The 19,321-nt window shown below is 35.3% G+C and overlaps 1 protein-coding gene across 3 annotated transcripts in view; it reads left to right on the top strand.

Annotated features, from left to right (window-relative positions):
- The window catches only part of LOC135789387 (protein tincar-like), a 65,253-nt gene that overhangs the window by 16,028 nt on the left and 29,904 nt on the right, over nt 1-19,321 (top strand). For all 3 annotated transcript variants that reach the window (XM_065299186.1, XM_065299187.1, XM_065299185.1), the window contains exons 2-4: nt 15,667-16,005; nt 16,061-16,185; nt 16,246-16,465. In XM_065299186.1, the coding sequence (XP_065155258.1) occupies nt 15,759-16,005; nt 16,061-16,185; nt 16,246-16,465 (592 nt within the window). In that variant the 5' untranslated portion in view covers nt 15,667-15,758. The remainder of the gene's footprint in view (nt 1-15,666; nt 16,006-16,060; nt 16,186-16,245; nt 16,466-19,321) is intronic.

Genomic DNA, 19,321 nt, shown 5'->3' with positions numbered 1-19,321 from the left:
AACATATCATGAAGATATAGCTTATTAATGTTTTAATTATAGCGATTAGTGCGAATGTGCACCGCCTAGACTGTTCGCTGCAATTAAACGCGATTAATAATTAATAATGTTGATAATTAGCGCGTGGGGGGCCAGCTTTGACTTTTGCTCGCGCTGTTGCACACAAAACAGCGTCTGGAAAGTTTCTGCATTCACTTCCGGTCGGCCATGAAACACAGCGTGAAACATTGCGAATTGTGCGCTGTGAATTACTAATGCTGACGAATGGACGAATGGACGGGTTGTGAAAAGGCGAAATGTGAATGTGAAGTGGCAAAAAGGGCTTCTCTCGAAATATACGTACTTAGATATTGCCATATTATATTAGAACACAAAGGAGAAGGAAGAGGAAACTTTCAAAGTTTTGTACCAAGAAGAATATATAATCTAAAATATAAAATTAATCGCAAAATATGTTGGAAAGCGCATAACTCAACAACGGCTAGACTAATTTGGCCAATTCTTTTTTTTAATGTTCGTTAAAGTCCAAGGATGGTTTTTACGGCGAAAAAAATTCGTATTATTGTCGGGAAAACTTTAAAAACAGCGTTTTTCTATAAGATAAAAGTTGGCATTCAGATTCAATCATAGTTATAGTTAAATAGTTGAATCCGAGATGTCGCGCTAAAGTGCATTATTAACAATTCTTTATATAAATAATTTCTTTAAAATAAAATTGCCAATCTTATTGATTGAATTGATATACTATATCTAGAACAAGAGAGTAAAAACGAATTACATTTTTATTTAACACTACCGGAACGAAGTCGCGGACAAAAGCTACGAGTAGTTTGATATAAATTTAATATGATCCATGCTGCGTGTCCGAAATAATAATTTTACACACTTAATATTCAATATTTCTGGAAGATATCCACAAGATAAACATTTTTTTTTTATCAATTTACCCGAATTTTACCCGAAAACACAAATTCTGGTAACAATGACGCACGCAACCAAATCACGTGGCAAGAAACAATAACTTTATAAGAACCTAGTCTATTGTACTTCCAAAATATTGTGGGTGGTAGGAAGTGATCGTGCTGGTCGCGTGTGGCGTAACATAACACATATAAATTACCAATTATGATTCACCCCATAATACCACACATCCACCCTCGAATCAACTTACCCTCATGCCCTAATATTTTAACTTTCCAAAATTTGTATTGTTTGTATACCCACGTACTTTCGAGAGTTCCAAAGAATATTGTTTCGTATTTTAATTTCGTGTATTTTTACATATTTCACGAATTCTCTTTCGACTTGAGAATTTTATTTAAACTCTTAAAAAGTCTTACATTTTTACATGGAATATCTTTAGGGAAATTCTCGTCTCTTTAAAACCGTATAATCTTTACGATCCGCTTTCGTCCAGCACTTCTAAACTCCTCAGCATTTTTTAAAAACTTTTCCAAACTCGTGCTACGGAAAGAGCGCTTAATTTTAATTTTCTTTTTCTTCTTCAGGCGCTCAAAGACAACTTTTCCAGTGTTTTTATGCTCGACCACAAGGCTTAAATCAGAATATTTAAATTTTTAGATATTGAAGGACAAAAATACATTTCTGCTCCAAACCATGACTAAGCAAAATAATCCTGTAATAATTTTGAAACACCCTTTGTCTTGAATCCTTTTGGTCAAACCCAAATACCTTCAACCCTTCTGAAGTCCTTAAGATGTGCTTATACATACTGCATAGCCATATCTTTAGTTTGTCCAGTTCGAAGGCTACTTAATCCTTTCACGCTTCGAAACATCAATGCTTCCGTTTCCTCATCATTCACCCTTTTCCAAATTACCCTAAATTATCCTACGTCACGCTTAGTTTGACCAAGCTGGACCAAAATGGCCTAATCCTTCCTCTTAATAATATTAATCGCCCACGAATGAATATCTATCAAGTTAATTTTTTCTTCAACTTTTTCTAATGTAAATGTATGCAAAGTAATTTGTGTAGTAAATTCCTCTTTAGAGATTTACTAAAGCGATACGTTTAGCTCGGTGCGCGGTGTTCATTGTGCGTTCCAAACGTCTGCGCCTCGGGAATATACGAGAATAATTAATTCGTTCGCAGTTCATAATTCACTCGTGTATAAATAAACCTGTCGGTTGGCGTTGTGTGCATCGCGCATCGCCATAATGCATCCTCTATTCATCTATCTTTTTCTGCGTCTCTATACAGACTATAACACGTTGAGCGTTTTGCTTTGTTGCGCTTCGTTTCGCTTGTGAGGCGCTTCGTTTTCGGAAAGCTGCTCTATATCTAAAATTCGGTTTTCTTTGGGCTTTCTTGTGTGTCGCATTTCGTGACTGGCGGCTATTGCACGCCGCTGCGCGCCTTTTACGAACGTTCAACTCATCACGCAGTGAGAAAGAAAAACGAAATTCATTAGAACAACGAGTTCGAAAATGGAAAGCTTTTGTTGGAAAGTGAACGATATATACTGCGTATATACCTTGATATTGAATTGAAAACACTGTATTTTGATAACAAAGGAGCTTTTGTTCCGATTAAGCTTTATTATTATTGATATTATCTACTTAAAACTGTTGTATCATCGTTTTTATTATAACAAGCTTAAAACGCGTTTAATTCTATAAATTTTGAAAAAGCTTGAGGATATCTATAATATAAAAATGAGTCGCAAAATCTGTTTGTAAGCCCATAACTCAACAACACCTAAACCAATTTGGCCAACTCTTGTTTTTTTAATGTTTGTTAAAGTCCAAGGATGGTTTTTACAACGAGAAAAATTCGAATAATTGCCGGGAAAACCCTAAAGACAGCCCTTTTCTATAGGATAAAAGTTGGCATTGAAATTCAATCATAGTTATAGTTAAATAGTTGAATCCGAGATGGCGCGCTGAAATGCACTATTAGCAATTCTTTATATAATTAATTTCTTTAAAATACAATTGCGAATCTTATTGATAGAATTGACACATACTATGTCTAGAACAAAAGAGTAAAAACGAATTACATTTTTATTATACACTACCGGGACGAAGTCGCAGGCAAAAGCTAGTTCTACTATAAATATCGTTATTGGTACTCTGCACCAATGTGTGCGATTTATTTATAACCACAAAAAGAAAACAAAACTTAATGACGACGAAATTAACGAATTACCGCAACTAAAATAGCACCGGACATAAATTTAATAAAAGTAAAAGTGTGAATAGTTCGATGCGTTTATTTTTTTGCTTGTAATTTTATCGCTACAATGTTTTTACATGTGGTTTTTCACAGAATTACAAGTTGAATAACAAGTTACAAGTTGGAAAGTTTTCGTGTTTTCTTCGTGCGCCTCGGACGTGCTTTGCTTGTCGTGCTTTTAGTTGTTACTTGTGTTCTCGGAAAAGCTTAAGACGCGCGATTTTCAAGACTTACTGAGGTTTTAAGGTGCGAGCCTTGTTAGGATATTTCAAAGTAAAGTTTTCGCAACTTATCAAAACTTTATTTGCAGTCAAAAATATTTAAATAAAATATTGCTATCATTACTGTTGAATAAGTTAAGTTCGGTATTTATATGGTAACTCAAAGCATTCAATTTTAATTTGTTCATTGTTAATGTAAAAATAACATTTTAATTGTGTGTAATTTTGCAGGAATTTACTAATTAAAACTTTAAAACATGAGTTATGATACATTATAATACAAAACTAACAAAATTCCGTAGGATATTGTAAAACCCAGGAATTTAACGCTGCGCACAAAAATTCTTTGCATTTTGCTGAAATTCCGTTTACGCACGGTTTAATTAACATTTTTCCTGTGAACTATTAACAATAATTTATTTAATTCTAAGGAAGTTATGTTTGTAACTTCTTAGACTAAAACCTATTTTTTCTTTGTTACAGGTATGTTGAACTGCAATTTACATTAATTAAAATTAAACCGGTGAGTTCAAACAAAGTTTAAACACAAACATCAAACAGTATTTTTTTTCGTAGAGGAAATGTCTTCAAAGCCACATCACAAAGCAACTCAATCTTTGAGTACACATTTTCTTTTTTTTTTTGTATTCGCGTTGCAAGAAGTCAAAGAGTAGCAGAGAGCAAATATAAATACAAACATGTACAAAAGTACAAAGTTTCACAAAGTATCCTTAAAAGGAATATTTTTAACATATTTTTATCTGATAATTAATTTTTTTAAATTGAAATTTTTATTTGATGAAATTATTTTTATCTTTTTTGAGTATTTACGATTTAATTTGCTTAGTAAAAGGCGCGGTATGCAATGAAATTTCATAAAAACAAATTTAAACGAAGCGAACGAAATTAAACGGATTTTTATGACGACGGATAGAAGTAAAACCAAAATGGCTGCACCTTACGCCATCCGGCGATATGCGTTATTCTTTCCGTGGTTCTAAGAAAAAGATATACTGAAACGCGCTGTAATAACTCTTATGTTGCAATAAACCTTAAACTGATTTTACGCGCATTTTAATAGCGTCATTTCGGAATTTCAAGTTTAAGTTTCTAAAATACAGTGTGTTCCAAGCTACAAATATTTTGTAAATGATTTATTCCTAAATTACTTTTCGCGGAACATACTGTACGGGTTTTTCTTGAATAACCCGAGCCGGTACATTATGCAAGCAATATGCAAGCAATATGCGAGGGAAAATGGCGTTTGGGTTGAACCCTGATGTTATCATCATCATCATCGTTCTCATCCTTACACCTTACACTTCTGTGTGTATATACAGCCCCTAAACAATGTGAAATATTTTCATCTTGTTTATTAAAATGAAGACAAACTTTTGAGGTTGCTTTTGAGGTTAGTGTGTTGTGTTGCCTATATTAAAGTCATATTTTCAAATGGTATATTAGCCGTTAATGCTATTAACGTTGTAAGAAGATTTTCGTTAATTTGCGCATGCACGCAGCACACGTCTTCTCTAATTACTGATTACACTCGGGGTGCTCCTCTAATTCCCTATTCTATTAAGTCCGTACGTCTGGGTAGTTTCAGTCGTTTGCCTCAGACGAGTAATCATTTAATTTTCCACATCATCTAATTACGTTTACATGCATGCCACAAGGTGACACTGCGTCCAACCCAACCTCGAAACATAACCTAACTTGTACCGACATAACCTAATTTCAGTAAAAGCCGCGCTACAAAGCGCTGTGCTTTGCGAATTGAAAATCGTTTGAAGAAAACTTTACAAACAGCTCGCGTGTGTATACCTACACGAGATGTCGGCTACAAGATTCTGCACGTGCGTATTTGCACGTGTGTAAACTTTGAGTGAACTTGGCTGCACTGTGGGTAAATGTGCGTGTACGCTGGTGGAATTCGTGTATGCTTGGTTGCGTTCGAATGTTTCGGAGTTTAGACTTTGAGAGTTTGTGTATTCGGTAGATTTTTGGAGGGCTGAAGCGTGGAATGTATACGAGTGTGCGATGTGTGTGTTGAACGTGCAAAGCACAAGATGAGATTTTCTTGTTTGGCTTATCAGCATAGCGGTAAAACCGAAATATGTGGAAAAACAAGTTTTAAGATTAAAATGAGTTCAAAGTTAAAGTGGTTCAAAATTGGAAATTTACAAATTAAATAACTATAGTAAAAGATATAAGAGAAGGATTTTGGAGTGATAAAAGTGGCAACAGCGCTAATGTCGCCACATCCGCTTTGCCATCTGATTTATTGTTTAATTAAGTGGCTTGCGCTCGTAATTGAATTTTCTTCGTGGCATTAGCATCCCCATCATCATAACCACAGCTAAGAACAGTCGTGAAGCACCTTTCGGAGAAAACCCCAGCCTGAGTAAACGAATAAAACTTTCAGAGGACACCGTCACATTATACCTCTACTTATGTTACTTATTATGGGCTGTAATGGAACTGCTCAGACTTGAAATTCATATAATACCTAAGATCATGATCATAATCATAATCATACTTTTAAGGGGTTGATCATTATTATAATTCTTATCATTATACTTAAGATGATAAAATTTTATCATCGAAACACTTTCAGTTGCTTTCAGATGCTTTTTACGGCTTTTAGGGAGAAAATTTTATTTACCGACAAACTTTTGCCGGCGACTTCGTCCCGCTTGTGTTTAATAAAAATGTAATTAGTTTTTACTTTCTTGTTCTAAACATAGTATGTGTCAATTCTATCAATAAGATTCGCAATTTTATTTTAAAGAAATTAATTATATAAAGAATTGCTAATAATGCACTTGAGCGCGCCATCTCGGAAACAACTATTTAACTATAACTATGATTGAATTGTCAATGACAACTTTTATCCTATAGAAAAGGGCTGTCTTTAGGGTTTTTCGGCAATTATTAGAATTTTTCTCGCCGTAAAACCATCCTTGGGCTTTAACGAACATTTAAAAAAAAATAATTGCCCAAAATGGTAGAGGCATTGTTGAGTTATGCGCTTTCTAACAGAAACGATTCATTTTAATATTATAGATTTTAAAATAGGACGCCATAGTGTATTTAACCTAAAATGTACATAAAAGATTTATTTGGAGTTTAATTTTGTTAATTTCTTCACGAACTTTCTTAATCAGTGACAAAGTTTATATTTTCTTCGCGTTTTAACGTGTATCTGGCACACGCAGTTGCATTTTACTGCACTTCCGACTGCTACCGGATTTAACGAGTCTAACTAGTGTAACGAACTAACGTCCATCCAATTATAGTCTAACAGTAACTTTTCTTCAACTTCAACTTTAATTGAAAGCCTATTTTGGTTTATTTTATTTTCATTTCGTCAAAGTTTTCTTTCACATTTCTTCCAATTTGTATTTTAATTTATTTATCTTATAAATCTTGTAATTCGTCCGAAGAAAATAAACGTGTACGAAAATGAAGATTGCAGATAGTTTAAGATAGGGGTATAAATTTAACTCAGTGTAACACCGTAACTCCATCGTAATTCTCCCGCAATTATAATGCAATTAGCGAAACACGTCGCAGTCGTACCGCAAACCGCCTTGTTCCGCCATATTGCTTCATCAGACATTCAGAATATCAGAATAATCTTGTTCCGCACTTCCGGCGGATTAATAATCTCATATATTCCTTTTCTTATTGCTCTATTATTCATTTTGGATCTGCTGCTGGCACTTTAAGATGGCGTCCTTGGTTTCGACAGCGCCCTCTCACACAGTTGTATGAAATTTTAATCAAAGCTATTATTTTATTAAGAACTATGTCTTTGTACGCCTTTCTCATCAAAGTTTCATTAACTTTGTGACATCTATACCCTATGGAGCAACTCAATTTTCTCACACTCAATATTATATTACATAATACTAAATAACACAAGTGTGTACTTTATAAATCGATTGTTCTACTTTGCTTTTACTATTTTCTGCTGCGTGTGGTTGTGTGCCTTTGTCTTTGTAATAGATATGTATATATGAGTACTGATTGGCTTTGTTTGCTTTGTGCTCGCCGTCCTACTCGAGTCTCGAGTTTATGCAATAAGTGAATTATTAAGAAGCTATAGCGAACGAAAGCTCATTATAACAAGGAAAGTCTGAGCGTAGACTTTTCCTTTCGGCGGCGTTATCTTTTATTTAGGGCTCGTCCTTAATAGGGTCACTACGGAATATAGAATATGGAATTATCTCTTACTTTGTGTGCTTGTGTTCTTTATTGAGCTTTTCTTGGTTTCACACTTATCGTAAAATATACAAAAATGCGTCATAAAGAGTAAAATTTTGCGAGGTTATCAAAATTTTATACCAGATTGTTTTCTTTAATTTAAAATTATGTTTATTTTTATTTTGCGTGTTTTGTGTTTATTTTTGTTTAACTTATTTAAGATATTCATGGATTTAATTATCTCGCTTCTGGCGGGATAACTGCTTTGCACTGTTAAGTATTTTAAGCTGTTGAGAAGGGCGTTTTTCAAGGACACCCCAGTCTAGTCTATTAATTTTCACGAATTTGTTTTCCATCCCATTCGCATTCTGTTTCACACGAGACTCTCGCTCCTTATACTCATCTTATTTCAATTTAAGTCTCATTTGCATTGTTTGCAAATAAATTTTCCGGTTTATACCGAAATTTGCGTAATTCTCATTTTCAATTCTCATAATAGCTCTGAGAATATAAAGCCAATACAATTCTGCTTAAACATAGGCGACTTTTAAGTGTAAGTGTAATGTTGGTTGCCTATAATTTAATGAATCACGATTCGAAGTTCAACTACTTAAAACTTCCTACCAGAGTTTATGAGATGAATTTATTTATGAGCGTGAAAGCTCCCAAGCTCGTTTTATGTAAATTTAGTCGTTCACTCTTTTCCGATATGTAAGCGAAAATTTGCAGCGCGGACGACCAGGAACACAATCAAATGAAAACACAAAAAAAGAAAGTGGAACGAGAATAGTTTTATTTTTATGTCCGGTTGAATCATTTGGTAGAAAGGAGTAGAAAAGGGTGGAGAATACAAATGGCGGAAAGCAATTGCAATCAAAATGGCAGTCGTCGAATGGTAATGTCCTCATACATTTTACAACGTGCCGGCGGAAACTGCACAAATACCATTAAATGAAGACATTTTTACAAAAGTCACCAGCAATAATAACCTAATTATTCAAACTGCAATTACTAGCAAAAGCATCAATCTGATATTTTTCTGTCTGTGATTTTTTTTTATTTGCATTGAAATGGGTGCAGTGTACGCAACCCAATATACCCACAGCCTATACGCTATTCATTCCTAGCCACAAACACGTTTAAGCACGTTGTTTTTCATGTTTCGACTATCGGTTTCCACGTCGCGCGCAACATTCATCTCGGCGCTCATTTAATTTTCATTTCGCTCGTTTATTCTTCTTCATTCTTCTTTGTGCGCAATATTCTTTCTTCATGTTCTATTTGCGCGCGGCAGCAGCACGTTCGAAACGTTTGAGGTATTTGAAGCATTGAGGCATTGAGGCATTTCGCATTTCACATTTTAGCCGTTTGAGTCATCGGAGAGCTGGTTCGAATCCGGCGAAATTGAATTTGAAAGCCGACATCGGAAACAAAAGCACTGCGCGAATTCTGCAAACAGAAAATGGTTATACATATCAACTCGAAACTCACCACTCTGTGGCAAAAACTATAACTTTTGAAATTAACAAAATTAGTTTGCTGCAGGGCCCACAGATGTCAGCACTTGATACTAAAACTTTAATTTTGCGTTTTATTGCTTTTTAATGATGCGTTTTATGAGTTTTTGATGTCGGCCTAACACGAAGCGTTTTCTTTATTGATCAAACTGTTGATTTGAGGTAAATTTTTGCTTTAATTCCAGAAAATAATGCAAAAACAGTCTAAAGTCTTAGAATATAAGACTGTGTGCTTTATAGTCTTTTGCAGGTTTGCAGTCTTAAAAGTACTTATTAATAGCGTGTGCACGCACGCCCGGTCGTTTCATTTCATAACTTCCAGCAATTCGTTTCACTTGTTTCGCTTATTGTTTATTTCCTTTGCACTGTTGCCTTTTTGCTTCTTTTATTCGCATCGTGCATGTTGGGTTGCATTCATCGTTTTTTGTTTTATCTCTGCGTTCATTCATTGTTTATGCGTTCGCCTGCGATCGTAAAAGTTAATTCGATTTCGGATTAATATTTATTTATGGACGCCATTGTGCGAACGAAGCCATTAAACCTAAGTTTAAACCGATTTACAGCGCTTGAATTCACACCATACACATTAAAAACGAGTAAAAATAGAAGCTTTGATGAAACTAGCAGAAACATAACCATGATAAGCGTCTCGAAAAAAGATGACGATGCATAATATCCTATCAAAATGCAGGAAGCAGCTTAATAAACTTGAAAAACGTAAAAAGTTGAGAATAATCATAAAGGGAATGATTATGTAGTGAAATAAAAAAATGTATGGACGATTTATTTTTATATAGGTCATTAATTTAAATAATATTGACCATGAGTATAAAAAACTAATATATTACATCCCCAAAGAGCTTAATGTGCGATTTTACAATATCAGTATATCAGGATCTAAGCTTCATCTTCCATGATCTCAATTTCTGCCCTGTTGGCGCCTTGGGTTCTGGACCCGGTGCCTCCTGGGTATTTTAGGCTTTTATCCTTTATATGCCTTGTGGGACACTGTGTCTGCATTCCCAGTCATATCCTCTGGAATGCTTCGCAGGTCTTGGCACGACTTCCATTCGAGTCAATAAAAGTAATTTAGTAGTGTAACAGCATGCCTGATGGCGTCTGAACATTGTAACATCCGAAAACTGAAACTTAACCTGAAAAATAGAATATCAAAAATGCACGGACTTTAAAGGATATAGCAATGCAGGAGATTTAATAAAGGTCCATAAATGATTATTACTATTGGGAATATACTAGGATATATCCAAGGGTACTATTCATAGGATAGGATGGGATGGATCAGAGAAAATGTGCTTTGGACCATTTTGTGACATCAGGATAAATATATTCATTCTTGGGCGGAGATTTGGTTGGCCTTTGGCAGGATGCGTCAAAAGGATATTACGAAATATAAATTCTGAATATGGGTCAGATGTTTATAAGGTTCATTCAACTTCTTGATTTTAGTGTAGTTTTCTTTGCTTTAAAACTTAAAATGACATAAAACAGGAATATTGACTGTGGGAGTTAAGAAGTTCGTAATTTTCAAAGTTTTATACATCCCGAAACTTTTTGCCTTCTGGCAGTTTTCTTGTCTTTTCGAGGGTCTGTCGGTTTGGAATCTGATAACCCACGGACCCTTAGAACAGTATTAGAAGAGTTTTTTTACCAAGGAATAACTTTGTGATATTCCCCTTTTTCTTTGTAATATCAAATATCTAGTATCTGAAGTAAGGAAGTATTAAGTGTCTTTTAAGGAGTGATAAACTGCCTAACTTTAAAGTTTTTAAAAAACTTTTTTTTCTTTTTAACATAAAAATTATCACTACTACCGCCATCTATCACTATTTTGTGATTTATTTACTGACGTCTGTGTCTGGACATATGCATTTTGCATACTGCCCATTAAATATTTGCTGATTGTTTGACTTGTTTGATTTGTATGCATCGTTTCCTACGTTTGGTTAAACTATTGTTGATTTGTTGGCCGTCCGCACTATTTACGCACGTCTCGCCACGCTGAGCTAAATCTGCAACCCTCAGCACATTTTCATACCAATTATCCTGCCAATTTTCCTACTTGTGTACGTGCACGTGCTGACAGATGAAATTTTGCGCATCAACATTCGTCCTCAACATTGTGTGATGTATTGCTATTTGTTCGAGCACCCTGGACCAAAACCATAACCATATCCAAACCCCTCGATGTGCAATTTGCTCGTCTGGTTGCGCACCTAATATATTTCAAGCGTGAATGTTTTATTCTGTACGTAGTTGTGTGTCGCGTGTGCGATAATTAAATAACAGGCCATTTATTTCGAGCGATTCGACCGAAAAACATTCCGCTGTTCACACCACAGTGGGCTTAAGGGACAGAACATGAAAGCGCTTAACACAGGAAATCGACGTGGTTTCAAATTGTGCAAAACGCTTAAAATGCTTAAAATGCTTGAAATGACTGCAGGTAGATTGGCCGAGTGGAAAGAGAAAAGTGGCAAGCACTGAAAAGTGGAAATTTTGTTAAAGGGGTGCGAAATTACCACCAAGGGGAGAGTTAACAAGTATCTAGCTAACTAATTACAACTTGTTGTATTCCATATAACAAAGCAACATACACAACACTTTAATATTACTACATAAAGTGTCAATGTCCTTTAGCCTTCGGCCTAGTTCACATCTGATTAAACCCTTTATTCTTTATGCTATTCCCAGAGACTATATGCAACTTAATATACACATTGTCAACATACAATTTAGATTAACTACAAAACAGCTCAAACATGTTATAGCAACTTCCAACACATACCTAATTAAATGAGTGTGTGTTACACGTGTCACGTGCAATTTCTAACAAAAGTTTTTCGGTTTTGCGCTGTTTTAGAAAACAGGTTAGCGTTACGAATACCGCTAGGGTACGAGAGTTTAAAGTTACGAGTCGCGTGGGGCGACGAAGTTGCAGCGGTGACAATAGCGCCTGTGACAAAGTGACAATAACATCAAAGTCGAAGCGACGTGAGCGCAAAACACCGTGGCTAACGAATTAACCTTGTTTGCATGTTGGAAAGACAAAATTTCATACGTGACACACATGACAAACGTTCTACAAAGTGATATGTTAATTTTGCAGGAGTTGTAGGAGTTGATATAGTAGAGTAAAGTTAAGGTTATGTTAAAAGTTGTGGAGTTGGTTGCATGCATTTCTCATTTTTTACATCAACAGTATCTGATATGTCAGAGGTATCAAAAGACATTTTGTACTCTTTATCCTGATGTACTTTTATACTCTGTTCTCTTTGTGCGCGTTTCAGGCACGTTTCCTAAACCTAAAATCTTTTTCCTTGTATTTTTTTTGTCTTGCATCCAGGGCTTTAGCTTTAAAGAAAATTCTGTATAGAATTCCAGGACGAGTAACTTTGAAGTGTAGAGGCTTGAAATTCAATGCTGTGTTGCTGTTTCTTTCTATATTTTAGAAATATTTTATCTTTTATTTGAATGAAACATAGGCAACCCACGATACAATTAATGAGGTTATACTAAAACATATGCGCTACCTTGAGCTATATATTTAAGTGTTTCTAAAAGTAAATAAGCATGAAATAATTTTATTCCATCTGCCTACTCCTGTTAGTTGTATTTCTATTTATTCTTCTTCGTAAGGGGTGAAAACGAAAGAAAATACATGAAAAAACCTCTAAGAGGAAAATGTCAAACAAATCAATCACAACAACTTTAAGTCTACCACACTTGCACACACCTTGAAGGTTCACACTACTTTCGCCTTCAGACCCTCAGATTCTCAACCCGTAGGTATTGTCGGGGGTAGAGTTAGAGTACAGGGAGAGTAGAGTACACACTTAAGCTTTGCATGAAAACACACACGAGTGTTGTTGTATTATACAGCCACCGAATGCGGTTTTACATTAGTTACCCTTAAACTTTCAACCCTTATTCTTACTTTTTTGTGGCATTAAAAGAAAAAATATATAGGAAGAAATGTTTACAGTATTAATCTGAACAACACTTATCTTTCAAGGGTGAAGATGGCATAGATGTGACACACTGTATATGATAATATGACAAGATGTACTTGATGAGTATGTACCTGCGTTTGAAGTGTGCTAATTTATTTCCAAGATGTTTTCAAATTCAAATACCAAGTTTTAATATGCCGTTTATTGAAATAACCGAAAATAAATAAAAGAAATTCATTATTTGAATATTTGAATGAAAGTTTTATCTGTGCGCAGTTTTTGATTTGAAAGACTTTAGGAGGGTGTGAGAATTAAAGCTGAGGGTGAAGATGTGCATAGGGGTGGCGGATATTACGCCATGCAAAGACGGCGCGTAAATATTGAACGTTTTTGGTGTTTGACAGTTTGTCATCTGCAATGAATGAATGTGCGCGTGTGGAATATGCATGTGCAGAAAGGATGAAGGGGATGAGAGGGATGACACACACTAATGTATCACCAGTCAGCTATGCGAAGTATTTTAACGCTGGGAAACAAAATTAAACTTTAAAAATTCTATTTTAGACTATAATATTAATGACTATACTATTTACTTATTTTATATGTGAAAGCTATTTATATATAGATGGAGGTAGTGATATACATGAAAATGTACGTAATAAATAAATAAAAATAAATTTGTACATGTCCATGAACATAATTATGCATATTTTAAGGGATGAAGATGTACACGCCGTTCAATAATTATTAAGGGTGGTTTTGACATAGACGTACGCCGCTACTTAATTGACAGCAAAATCGATCAGTACTGTCTTCCATGTCTGGCCACGTGCATATTGCTCTCTTGCTCGCAGCCCTCTTCTAATTTAATAAAGCGTAAAATGAAAATAAAAATGAAAATGAAAATGGTGATCGAGGATAGGCGTTCGTTGGGAGCTACTCCTTGATTAGGCACCAGGTGAAAACCTGATTAACTCATTACTCATTTACGTTTGTGGATTGATGTGTTTTTAGAAACTTTTTATTATTGGACTTTGGTATATCCTCAATTTTGAATGGATAATTAAATGATCTATTACACGTTTTATTTAATTTGAGATTACGCCTAAATGAAATGTCGTAGGGGATGAAAAAATTACAATTGAAAATACATTATTTTAGAATTTTCTATAATATTAAAATGAATCGCAAAATATGTTGGTAAGCGCATAACTCAACAACGCCTACACCAATTTGGCTAATTCTTTTTAAATGTTCGTTTAAGTCCAAGGATGGTTTTACGGCGAGAAAAATTCGAATAATTGACTGGAAAACCCTAAAGACAGCCTTTTTCTATAGGATAAAAGTTGACATTGAGATTCAATCATAGTTATAGTTTAATAGTTGAATCCGAGATGGCGCACTGAAATGCATTATTTGAAATTCTTTATATAATTAATTTGTTTAAAATAAAATTGCGAATGTTATTGATAGAATTGATACATATGATGTCGAGAACAAGAGAGTAAAACAAATTACCTTTTATTAAACACTGCCGATACAAAATCCATAAAAATTTGTTTGTATTTTGGGTTGTAAAGCAATTTAAATTACTTATCAGTATCATTTTAAAATTTATAAAAGTTTAAAATGCATATTTTAATTTCATAAACTTTAATTATCAGAAATTTCCAATTTATTTAATCATATTCATAGTAATTACCTCCGTAATCAATTCGAAAGCAACCCTTTCGGATGCGCGTACAGCACATGTGGCGCACATTGGGCTCGCCACACCCCGCCGTGTTCATTTCATCCCTCACATCACGTTTCATGCGTTTCGCGTGCGTTTTGTCTGCATAGACTCCATGATGGTTCTCCAATATTCTCCATAGTGAGGTGGACTTCCACTGTGCACATGTTTCGCAATATGTGCAGTCCACCACCCACCGCGGGGGTGGCACTCAGGAGGGTGGTTTGGTGGGTGCGTGCGCTGCATGCATGCGATGCGTCCCATTTGCAAACTATTATGGCGCTATTATGTTCGGCGATGCCATTGCAGATTGTGATACAATACACTTACATACAGTGCGTTCAAGGTATTAAATTAAAATAGTTATATTTGTATATATTTAGTAATTTTTTCTGTAATGCAAGTTTTTGAAAGTTTTTAAGCTTTTAAGTGTCTTGAACACATTGTATATAAATCTAGGTATGTACAATGTTACCCACTGGTCGAAACTGTCTAACCGCACTTAATTTGAACCTCGCTGTGTCTGGATATGTATATATGTGGGGCGGCTAGACTAAACCGGCAGACGACGACATTGATTAAATAAGCAAGCCGCCATATTGACACTAATTACTCATTGTTATCCGGCTTAATAATCTGTGCGCGCCGCTCGCTATTATGATTGATCGCAGCCATCGAATAGCGCCAATCGAGGACGATAACCAAAAATCCTCTTAAAATTTATCACAATGCGCAAATTAATCACAAAAGCACATAATTCACCAAAATTTTGACCATTTTATAATTTTATAATAACCTATCTATTTAATTTGTTGCAGATTCAAACATCAGATATGTATCACGTCGGGTTATATCCAACCAGCCCCGTCTAGCGTCCTCTGGCGGTGAGTAGCGCACGTTGGCGACGAAAATGTCGTCGACGACGTCAGGCAGTATTGTCGGCTATGAGAACAACAACGACGTGAAGTCAAAACGGCCAAAGACAACACTGGCGCCGTCACGAGGGTGCACACCGTCGTTGACAGGTGCCTCCGGCTGTCAAAAACGGAAGCGGTGTGCGACCGTCCATCTTAATAATTTGTGGTCTTTTTGGTACGGTGCGCTTGGTACTGTTTTACAAGCTTACACATCAGTGAAATGCATCAAACGAATATTAGGTAATTAAAAACATTTCAAATTTGAATTTTACTTAACAATTTTGAATTTTTAAAGGTTATTCGGTGATGGCATGGCCAGAAGCTCATCCTCTTCCAATTTTGGAGATGAATGCAAGCTTGGGCCTAACTGCAGCCGCTGTACTCTTACTGCCATTTTTCTTAGCTTCAGCAGCGTTCAAAGTAAGTTTTAAACTTTTTATAAATTAGGAAAAAAACTAAATAATAATTGTTCTTATCCAGATTGGCAATTTAGCCAACGATGGCTTCAAGTTAGGCCGCCAGTTGAGCACATGCAGCCGTGAGAAACCAGCCGACACGCTAGAAGGCGACGGTGGTTGCGGCCTGTTCAAACATGGCGGGCCTACTGCGCCATTCCTCCATCTTGTGATTGCATTCTCTCTTTTACTGCCGAAGTTACTCATGGAAGCGCGACTCATCGAAGCAGGCCTTCTTCCACAAGGTAGGAATCATTTATATTTAAAATTTATTTTTATTTTTTCTAACGACATCGTTTGGATATGCACGAATCAATTTCGAAGATAAAGTCATTTGTGACACACGATTTAACTTAAACAAAGCATTTCTTAATTCAATTCAATTCTATTCTATTGAATTCCATTCGATTAAATTCGAGCTAGTTAACTAACGCGATTGAGTTTAGTTCTCGACGCTTGAATTATTCCAACAGTGAAGATATTATTCATCAGTTTGCATTTAAATTCAAATAATAATAATAATAATAAATAATAAAGCTAATAATAAATTCACTTGTGCGTTTTGGCTTTGGTTTCTGTTTTATTCTTCATATTTCTTGATTTATCAAATCTAATTTGACTTGCTTTGCGCCTGAAAACATAAGAAATTCTGAATCTGGAATTTCGGTGACGGTGCAGGATGTCGGACGTCGACATAAGGGAAAATCCCAAATTTTCCGCTCGCTTGAACTCAATCACACTTGCTCGAGAGTTTCCGCGACATTTTTCATCGCCAAACGCATTTTTCTTTTCACGACATCGACACGGAAATTCGTTTTACTTTATGCGTTAAAACTTCTTATCTGACGTTTGTATCACACGTGAAAATCGTAGAAAAATTTAGGTTACCTTAACTTTTAATTTGCTTTAGAATATTTGATTTTATATTAAATAGTTATGAGTTATGAGGATTAATATCTTAATCGCATGCAGCATTAATCTGCTCCTGCGTTAAACGAGCATTGCGCGGATCATGTCTAATGGCGCTTGAGAAAGCGCATTCCACGTGGAACCACGTGGAACGGCTTTTCTTGCCGGAAATCGACTCGATTAAGTTGAGATGCGAAACTAATCGTTTTCTGTGTTTTGCAATGTATATACACTGTTGAATTTCTTGCCAGCCCTGCTTCCGGTTGATGATATTCGGATTGTGAACGCGCGAATTAATGTATTGCAACAAATTTGCTTTGAATTCCATTTCATACCGAACCAATTCTTAAAATGGTTTGAGTAGCTCAAATTCTTGTTACGAAGGTATGCAACCAAATATACCTACTGCTAAATGGCCACTCTGTTGCCTACCACATATTTCTGAGTGTGGAGTAGCACGTTTTTATTTATCACCTCGGTTTCGTGATCCTGTATTCGTGCGGTTGCTTTCAAAATACGTTCGGTGGGCTGCACCCCTCGTGGTGCGTTTTTGTGTGATTTGTGCGTGATGCGGAGCGCATTACGAATTAACGCGCGGTTCGCACTGAATTCGTCCTTTTTCACATTCTGCCTGCTTTCTATCGGGAGGAATCCACCGGGAAGGAACATTTCGAATGTTCAAACGTTCAACTGGAACGTGATCGGAATTTTAATACAGGAAAATGGCAGGCTGGTAAAAAAAAAATCGTGAGAATGACACGTATTTCCGGTTTAGATTTTTGGTTTTTGTTATTGATTTTTTTTCAAGCCGATAGACAATATTAAATAAATATTTAACAACTTTTGGCGTGTTTGATAAAATCAATAGGTTTTTATTTATACAAAAATCTGAAAAGTATGAAATTCGATTTTAGTTTATTGTAGAATTAAATGATTTGTATTTCATTTCGTTTCATCCGCAAATGGATTAAATTTTCAAAAGTATTGTGGATTAATGGAAAAACCGACAATAGTGTTCGCAACATGAAAATATAAATAGAAAAAACAGGTTTCAATAAATTTTTATTTCTGTTTTTAAATAATATTATATATTGAATTGTTGAGGCACTTACATGATGAAACTCCATTATAATCGTCGAAAGAAATGATTAACTCCAAGGGTTTCACAAAACTTTTAACACTCTGCGACATGTTTCGCCACACTGTGGCATCATCAGGCAGATGAATATTCAAACCCTTGAAGAGAAATAATATTATCTATAAATATTGTATTTTAGTAGAAATACTAGTTTTTGCCCGCGATTTCGTCCGGGTAGTGTTTAATAAAAATGTAATTTGTTTTACTCTCTTGTTCTAGACATAGTATGTGTCAATTTTATCAATTAGATTTGCAATTTTATTTTAAAGAAATTAATTGTATAAAGAATAGCTGATAATGCACTTCAGCGCGCCATCTCGGATTCAACTATTTAACTATAACTATGATTGAATCTCAATACCAACTTTTATCCTATACAAAAGGGCTGTCTTTAGGGTTTTCCCGAAAATTATTCGAATTTTTCTCGCCGTGAAAACCATCCTTAGACTTTAACGAATATTTTAAAACAAGAATTGGCCAAATTTGTCTAGGCGTTGTTGAATTATGCGCTTACCAATACATTTTGCGATATTTTTATATTATAGATTAGATTAACTTTTGTGGGATGTTATTTTGCAACCACATGTTTTAAACATAGTTTTGCATAAATGTGACTTGAAAAAATTGCACAAACTCGTTTTTCTATTCTAACCTAACCTATCTTGAATCTGTACAGCGTTGAACAATGTACATGACTGTAATCCGATACGAAGTGAAGATTTACGAGCTTTGCGCCAACCTAAGCGGCTTTGATTAAAATTTACACACCTTGCGATACTGCTTCACACCGTAAACCTTCTGGAAACACCCTTAAATCAACAACTCTTGAATTAAAATAAAACCAATTTCTCGATGAATATTAATTACATTACACTGTCAGTTTTGATGCAATACTTGTCTCAAACTTGGAACAAACTTATTCCACTATTATTCAACTGTCAATTGTCGATTCTCGCATCGGTGGCGTGAGTTTGATTGTATTTGTAATTTTGGCTTCTGATTCCCTGACATGAAGACAGAATGGTTATCAGACTCTCAGACCTTACACCTCACA

The sequence above is a fragment of the Atheta coriaria genome, unplaced genomic scaffold (genome assembly GCF_025399875.1).
Source record: "Atheta coriaria isolate IRGN ID8LTWV9N9 unplaced genomic scaffold, Caltech_Dcor_3.1 hic_scaffold_3_pilon, whole genome shotgun sequence".
NCBI lineage: Eukaryota > Metazoa > Arthropoda > Insecta > Coleoptera > Staphylinidae > Dalotia > Dalotia coriaria.
The sequence above is the reverse complement of the archived record's forward strand: the minus strand, read 5'-3'. Positions and strand labels throughout refer to the sequence as shown.